General features: G+C 33.5%; 1 protein-coding gene across 1 annotated transcript; it reads left to right on the top strand.

Moving 5' to 3' along the window:
* Positions 1–5,415: 5,415 nt before the first annotated feature.
* LOC133867436 (calcium uniporter protein 4, mitochondrial) lies at positions 5,416–7,706 on the top strand. The gene is made up of 2 exons (XM_062304200.1): positions 5,416–6,094; positions 6,870–7,706. The coding sequence occupies exons 1-2, from the start codon at positions 5,492–5,494 to the stop codon at positions 7,359–7,361; spliced, it is 1,095 nt and encodes a 364-aa protein (XP_062160184.1). The 5' UTR covers positions 5,416–5,491; the 3' UTR covers positions 7,362–7,706.
* Positions 7,707–8,825: the final 1,119 nt, after the last annotated feature.

Raw genomic sequence — 8,825 nt, 5'->3', positions numbered from 1 at the left:
CAGAATAAATTTTGTTGTATCTAATTGTGAATTATGTCGTTTAAAATTTTTAAACAACATAACAACATATATATATACACACACACACACACACACAAATTAAATTTGATCTAATTCATAAAATAAATTATTTTTATTTTATTTTAAATTGAGAGAATTTTATTTTATTTTATTTTAATTGCATTCCTTGTCTGCCCACCACGAGCTTATAAGTAAAATAAATAAAGACAATATGTCACTTCTAGCTATCAAAAATTAATCAAACAGCTATATAATTTGGTAATTAATATGTTTGTGGCTTTTCAAATAAATCGAAAAGGGTCAATATTTTTAAACTAATGATGGCCTTCGAAATATTTGCTTAAAAAAAAATTAATCAAATTGGAGAAGCTAGGTAAAGGTATATGAAAAACCAATTAAAGTAGTGCATCAATACACCAATTAATTAAAGTATTGCATCAATATATTAAGAACAAACTCATCAATAATGCAAATTTATTTACCTACCAACTACCAAGTGAACATTTATTATGAGGGTTTTGGCTTTTAACTTCATTGGAAATTTGGTGAAGATTCAAATAGAATGTGAAGAGTTATATTCAAGAGGATCCATATGATCCCTTCAAAAAAGAAAAAAAGTGTATCCATATGAAAAAAGAAAAAAAAAGAAAAAAAAAAAGTGTATCCATATGATAATGAATCCAAGAATTCTTTACCCAACCGACTTGTGAATTGTGGAGTTTAGGACGACGTGAGGGTGACGTTACTTTTGAAACCGCAATATCTTGGAATTTGTTGGGTCGATGACCCGATATCCAGCCCATTAACCAACCAACCCAAAAACAATCGTGCAGCATTATATTGAATCCCTTCTTAAGCCACGTCAAGAACCGTTAGCATGATTCTTGGCAGGAGACAATACATGTGTAATAGGGTTTGTGGGGTGTAGGGAATATTTGGAGCCGGAAAATCTTTAATGAAGACATAACATGTGACATATAATTATGAAAAATATCTATTTTGAACATCAACAAATTAAGATTAGGTAAAGAGGGATTTTTGTATCATTCCATTAGACACTACATTTACTTTCCCTAATATTATTTCATTTTATTCATATTTATTTAAGCATTGGAGCTATTATTCGTTAGCCCACTCCGACAAACTCTTTTATTAAGGCTTTGTCTGTTTCAATGTAAAATGTATTTTATTGGAAAATATTTTTAACGATATCATTTTTCAGTAAAAAACGATTTCAATTACAAATATTTTTTAGTGTTTGACTAGTACAGAAAATCAACGACAGCTACAACAATAACAATTGCGACTGGCAAAGAATAAACTGCAACGAAGAGTGCGTGCGAGAAGGAAGTCGAGTGCTATGCATCAAGAAAGAAAAACTCAAACCCGAAAAATAATAATAATAATAATAATTTACAAAAATAAAAAGGAAAAACTATTTTATAAGACTTAAAAGAAATTTTTCTGGTAAACAGAAAATACTTTCAATCGTACCAAATGTCAAAAAGAAAATAATAATAATAATAATTCCGTCCAAACAAATAGAACCTAAGTTGATCAACTGTTACACCAGAAAAAATTGACTTTTTTTATTTTTTATTTTTTTCTAACTACAGTAAATTGACTAATTGGCAAAGACTTTGGCCTAATAACGTTATTAGCGGTGACCATTAAAAATGTTATATATATATATATATATATTGTCAATTCTAACATTTCGTAATTACTGCGTTCTTAGCCCCCCAAAAATTACTGCGTTATTAAATATTGCATACGGCACAATATCGTCCTTATTAAATATTGCACGAGAGAGACACAGTGTTTGTTAAAATCTTTATTTTATTTTATTCAAATAAAAATATTAATAAACTCAAAATATCAAACACAAAAAAGGTTTTTTTTTTTTTAAAAAAAATAAACCAAAAATAAACCAAAAATAAAATAAAATAAGTCCTTTTTTTTCTCAAGAAAACTCAAATTACTTTTCAGATATAATTTATATAAATTCTATTAAAAAAATATTTTTCACTTCTCTATCACATCAAAACATATTTTTAAACTAAAAAATAAAAAAATAAAAAACTTCAAAATCATCATCAACCACACCCAACTAATACAGTCGATCCTCCATGTCATTCACATCTGACGGTGGATTTCATTTTCCTAGGCACACCGCTATAATTTTTTATTTTTTTTTTACACATATATCAAAGTTATTGCATTAGATACCAACTTAATATCTAAAATAAATTTTATATTATTGTAGTCTAGCTATGTGTTAGCTAGCTAGTAACTTAGTACCTATTAAGTTTGTCCCTTCTGAAAACAAAAATAAGCCAATAAAAAACAAAAAAAATCTAAATAGCTTTAGATGTTAGATTAATTTAGGCTTAAAAAAACAGACAATAATTTTTTTTTATTTTTTATTTTATAATAAACTTGACAATTTTGTTGATAACTTCCTTGGATCATCTGTTGTTCTATTGCAATGAAATACTTGAAAACAAAAGTTTGATTGTTTTTGTTGTCTCTTTCCTCATATATATTACCATATTCAAATATGTTTACTAAATTGAGGTTAGTATTATCCTTATTAATTTTTACAGTATATTATCCACAAAAGTGATAATATCATAATATATGAATATCTATAGGAAAAAAATCCATATACATCACTCAAACTACCCACACAATTGATAATGTCTTCTCCCAAACTTTCAATTAAGACAATGTCTTTCAAACTACCAAAAAATTGTCAATGGCCTTTCGGTGACGATAATAACCTTAATAAAATAAAAATACAAATTCTAAAAGAAACTAAAACTACAAATTTTAAAAAATAAAAACGCAAAAACCATGGTGTGGTTAGCCACCCCAACCCAAATGGGCAAAAAAAAAAAAAAACAAAAAACAAATTGTGGGGGTGACCAACCACGCCTGGCCATTTGGGGGTAGCTTTGATTTTGCGTTTTTGTTTTTATTTATATTTTGATTTTTAGTTTTTCTTCTTTTTTTTCGAATGTATAAGGGTATTTTTGTCCTATTAAAAAAAATTTATGGTCATTTTTGTTTTTTTGTTAACATAGGGAATTTATAATTTTTTGGTAGTTGGGCTGACCATTCTTCTAATTGAAAATTTGGAACTTAAAAAAAAAATAATAATAATTGAAAATTTAGACTGACATTATTAATTAGATAATAATTTAAAAGGAGATTGTAGAATTTATAACTTTTTGCTAGTTGGGCTGGACACACGTACGTGTGTGTTTATATTTTGTCGATATATGAAGCATTCTTCTTTCGATATATATATATTACAATTTTTTTTCAAAAATTTATGAAGTAACTGGTAGTAGCTAGTATGCATTATAAATAATAGGATGATACTGGATCCAAAAAAGATTATAAAATAGTATAAATTATTAATATTTTTCAGAACATGAAATATTGGACAGCATACTATACTTTTCTCTAAGTTACTTTTAAGCTTTCCCTAGCTCTCTTTTTTTTTTAAAAAAAAATACTTAATCATTAATTAACAATTCCCTTCACAAAATCCTAACAATGTTTCACACTCGGCTAGGCAAATTTTGTATTTTCAAAGAAACAAATATAAAACATGCAACACCAATTTATTTTTTTAGGCATGGAAGCCGACTTTTTTACCGATAAAAATAAAAACCAATAAAAGTGAGAGTGGTCGTGCCACCCCCTCCTTTGTTGGAAGTGGCCACACAGCCACCTTTCTCTATTTTTTTTTTAATTTTATTTTGAAGTGCTAAATTAGCCTCTACATCTAGGAAAAAAAAAATTATAAGTAGATGTTTTCTCAAAATATTCTTATAAAGAGGTGATGGAAGTTCTCTTAAAAGTGTTGTATTCTATTTTTTGAAAAGTATCTTGTGATTTGTGTTTTTGGGAAAATGAATAGTTAATTTGTTGAATATTTTGAGAAAAGTGAATTTTATTTTTTGAAAACAGAAAAATAATTTTGAAAATTATTATAATAAAATATCAAATAAAAAACAGTTTGAAAATATCATATAGAAAAAAATCAATTTTGAGTGATTGTTTAATTGTTTCCCCGTATAAAAAAAGTTAGAGATTTTCAAAAAGGATTTTAAGGCTCTGTGTGATTTGATGGTACCATGCTCATACGTAAGTACTTGAAGATTTTTGGGCACCTTAATGATCACACCAGAGTACCAATTACATAGCTAGTTAACCATATTTATAAAGAATTTTTTTTTTTTAAATAAAAAATAAAAAATTACAAACACCTCCATGAGGTTAGTGCAACCTATACTTTGATCCCTATAATGTCAAAACTATCTGGTCTCCTACTTAAGTTTATACGATTTCTTGTACTTATTCTCTCTATTATCTTATTATTAACCAACTATAAACAAAAGATATATATTTGGAGGAGTACAATTTTTATTATAATTTTTATACAAATTGATGAGACAATTCATAGTCGATAAAATAATTAAGAGTGTATAGTTAACAAGCCAAACATTAATTAATTAAATTGACGAGTCAAAAATTTTGTTTAATTATTTAATCAATTATATTATATATGTCACATTAATTTGTAAAAAAGAAAAATTGCGAATTCAAAAAAAAAAAAATGATGTCAAAAAGGACATAAGTAATCAAATTTGAGATACCAAAAAATAATTAAGAGTACTGCATATAATTACGCTAACATAACATTATTGTCAATTTACCATCATTGTTAGAAAAAAAAAAATCAAAAATCTAATAGTAAATTAATAATGTCATATTAGCATTATTCTATGATTAATAAAGTTTTGTATGGTTCCAAGAATCTGCTTGAATTTTCGTGTTTTTTATTTTTTTCACTTTGGATTCTTTTACTTTTGGTAAGAGAATCTCCTCTGAAATTTCCTTTTCCGTAAGAGAATCTCTCGTAGTGTCGTAAGTCCAACAACGGTAAAACGGTAAGGTTATAATTTGAAAGCACATTGAAGAGATTTATATACGTGAGTTTCATCCGATGTACCTTAAAATTATGCACTTGTTGTAATTTTAGAATTACCCAAAAACGGTAAAACCATTATTTACTTCCACCTTCCACCCTGTTGTCCTAAGAGGATCTCCTTTGATACTTTAACGGCGTCACCATTTCTTAAAATTACCTGCGTGTGACAACTATCACCCGATCACGCATATCATAACCGTTCAAATTACCATTTCACTCCTCAAAAATAATGTTCACTCTCTCCGTTTCAAAAGTCTCTCACCCTTAGATTCCTACTGGCCGTTTATTTTGCTTTTAAAAAAAAATTAATAATAAGAAAAGAGATTCTTCTCTGTCTTCCTCTTCCGTTGGACGCCTATATATACCAATTACGCAACCCCCAAAGCGCACTCATACCAACTTTGAAAGCCCTCAAATATTGGAAACCCCATTCTCTTTCTCTCTCCAGGAAACTCTCTTCCTTCAATGGCGCTTCGGAAAACGCTTGCGAAGCGTCTATTTGACGGTTGCAGAGTTAGTTCACCGTCGGTGGCTCTGGAGCACTGGCCGATCTCCTCCCCTTCGCTCCAATCCCTGGTCCCTCCAAACGCTTCAAAAACGAACTTCCACCGCGAGTACATCACGTCGCCGGACTCGGCCAAGAAGGGATTTTTCCGGCGGTTCCTTCATCGGAGGGACCTGAACCAGTCGGCTACGAGGCTCCCGGAGTTCCTGTCCCTGCCTGTAGGGGACAAGCTTCGGGAGAGGCTCAGGGCCATCAACATTACAGGCGATCATCTCAGGCTCGACGGGCTGAGCCCTCCGAAGAAAGAACAGGACCTCTCCGCCGATTCGATGTACGGTGTGACGGTCAACGACGCGAGGAAGATCCTGAGGCTCGCTCAGATGGAGAGGCTGAGAGCGAAGCTGAGGGAGATCCCGAAGAGCTCGATTTCGTACTCCGACTTCGTACGGATCTGTGCCGAGGGTTTTGAAAATGAGGATCAGGGTGTTGAGTTCGCCAAAATGTTAGACGAGTCTGGAAACGTCATCGTTTTGGGGAACGTAGTGTTTCTTCGGCCTGAGCAGGTACAGAACTCTTCCCGTTTTCCGGCCATTGCGGTCCAAAGTTTATTAATATATTATATTTTAAAGGTCTAAACTACCCTTGAGCTTTTCCTGAAATGACAATATTTTTTTTGGGAAAAACATGGAATAGTGGAGAGATGCGTATCCCTCGAATTCAATTCCAGTATCTCTCTATTCCTCCGTTCTGTATTACGGTACGAGAATGATTACGTCACGCGCCTTCTGAGTCTGTTGTAATACGCGCTCCATGCTTGGACGTGGTTGAACGGCTTGACTCGCTTGAGGGGGCCACCTTCATTCTTGCATGCGAGCGGTGTTCCACTTCCACGCACCACAGGGCGCGTGAGGGTCAGTCCTGCGGTCCAACCCACCGTTTGGAGGCCTAACACGCGTGCATGCAACGTATAAAGGTCACTTGTATTTGTTTTGTATAATACTCCGAAATTTCAGAATTAGTCCAAAGCTGCGTTTGATTATTTTCTGTCTCTCTAAAAGATGAGCCTTTTCATACTCACCATTTGATTTGTCCACGAGGATTTTGATTAGGGCCTATTCAATACCCAGGTCCGCTTGATTTGGACAAAGTATTTCAATAAATTGGGTTGGAACAATTTTTATTTTTTATTTTTTTTAATTTTTAATTTGGTCTATTAATTTATAAGATTGAATTGAAAGAATGGTTGTGGCTATATGCGTTATCCATTGTTAGTGACATCTGATTAAGCCCATTAAGCAATTGGGGACTGATTTGGGAAATATTGTTTGATGATTACAGGTGGCGAAGTCAATGGAGAAACTAATTTGTCAATCAATAGCCAATCCGAACGACCCGAGAATAAAAGAGCTGGAGCAAATGGAGATCCAAAAGGCCCTAATCGACCAAAAAGCCCAGGCCTTGGTCCGCGGCGAGCTGTACTGTGGACTGGGATTTATGATGGTCCAAACACTGGGCTTCATGAGGCTCACCTTCTGGGAGCTGAGCTGGGACGTGATGGAGCCCATTTGCTTCTTCGTCACCTCGCTCCACTTCGCTCTCGGCTACGGCTTCTTCCTCAGGACCTCCACGGAGCCCTCTTTTGAAGGCTACTTCCAGCGCCGATTCAAATCCAAACAAAAAAAGCTCATGAAAATCCACAGCTTCGACATCGAGAAGTACAATGAGCTCCGCAAAGCCTGTTATCCAAGCTGCTCTCCCTCTCCAAACCCACAGCATTTCTCGTCCTTCAATCACGAAGCAGGGGCGTTTGTTGGAGCCGTGTATCGTTGAAAACAAACCAGGACATTTTCAAGAGAAAATAAAAATACCCAAATAGGAATAGATTTTCCTTCAAGGGTCGGTTTAATTAAGTAGTATTAGAGTTTGCCTGAGTTAAGGTTTTTGAGCAAATGAGCAACATGTTATATGTAAATATTAGGACTTATATATAGGCTTCACGAGTGGCCGGGAAGTTTCTTGTCAATCTTGTGCCGTGTGGTGGCCTCAGACCCAAAAACTTGTCCTCGAATTAGGCTTTTCGGCCTGCAGGATCTTGTAAAGTGGTCTGCCCCTTCTCTGTCTTTGTAAAGAAATATACAACGTCAAGGAAAACGTACAACAGCCTTTATTTTGTTATTTTCACCATCTCTTTCTTTCTTTGTTTTTTTTTGTTTTTTTTTTTTTTTTTTTTTTTTCTGAGCTTATGTTATTTTCACTGAATAAAACTATCTGGTTCTCTGCATCTTTCATTTTTAATTAAAGGTTTGGCTCTCATGGCTTCAGTTCTCGACATCCGACGTCAGTCTGTCAGGCAAAGATGTCAAGTTGCTGCTATAGATTTAGGGACGGGGATTGGTTGCAATTTGAGCACGGAATTGCAACAAATTTGGGCAGGTATTAAGAGGGGGCTTCAATGAATTAAGTTTACTTGTATGAACAGGTGTTTCAGGCAGCTTGAAGTGCATGGCTTATTCGTTCCGGCACGTGGATCCCACCATAACTCTTTCTTATAAGTAACTATCCGAATTGCAACAATCCTCGATCCCTAGATTTAGCGTTCAAACTCATTGCCTATTGATTATGCTTTATATATCAATTTTGAGTAGTGTTAAAAATTATAATTTTATCTCGTTGTTACATTAACAAAGTAAAATAAAAATATAATTTATAGCAGAAAACCCCTTCTTTAAAGATAGATCATAAAAATGGTGATTTACTGCTTTTAACAAAGAGTTGACACATCATTTAAAAAAAAAAGACTAAATACAAGAGAGATGAAAGCACCGAAACTTTAAAAAAAAAAAAAAAAAAAAAAAAAAAAAAAAAGGTACTTTCTAGGACGAAGTGGTACCAATCTTGAACTCATGGCTACCCCAGTATTGCAAGGATTCGTCCCCAGAGGCTGAACCAGTTCTCCAGCTTCAAAGAACCATATCAGTTTCTTTGAAGACATCTTTTCATCCTCATCCTCTTGATGAATCAACCAAGAAGGCAACCGAAGCCTTGCCAGAAGCAGACTTTCAAACCCCACCAAAGCCCAAAAAAAGGAACCCCATATCTCGCTCTTCATAAAAAAAAAAAAACCAAAAATCACGATCGAAGAAGAAGAAGAAGAGCTAAAACCCAATTCGGCGTTATGATCATCATCTTCATTTCGGAAGCTTTTTTCAAGCTCTAGGTTGGATGACGAAGGATATGCTGTGGGGAAGAATGATTCTGTGTTGCAGATTCTGGTGGTGGGTGGTGGAACTGGGA

Source organism: Alnus glutinosa, chromosome 4 (genome assembly GCF_958979055.1).
Source record: "Alnus glutinosa chromosome 4, dhAlnGlut1.1, whole genome shotgun sequence".
Taxonomy (NCBI): Eukaryota; Viridiplantae; Streptophyta; class Magnoliopsida; order Fagales; family Betulaceae; genus Alnus; species Alnus glutinosa.
Note: the sequence above shows the minus strand (reverse complement) of the source record. Positions and strands in the feature narration are given on the sequence as shown.

Bases quoted from the DNA above. Each gene is read 5' to 3' on its own strand.
- LOC133867436 (XM_062304200.1), top strand. From the start codon at position 5,492: ATGGCGCTTCGGAAAACGCTTGCGAAGCGTCTATTTGACGGTTGCAGA. The intron at 6,095-6,869 runs GTACAGAACTCT...TGATGATTACAG, and splicing joins TGTTTCTTCGGCCTGAGCAG to GTGGCGAAGTCAATGGAGAA.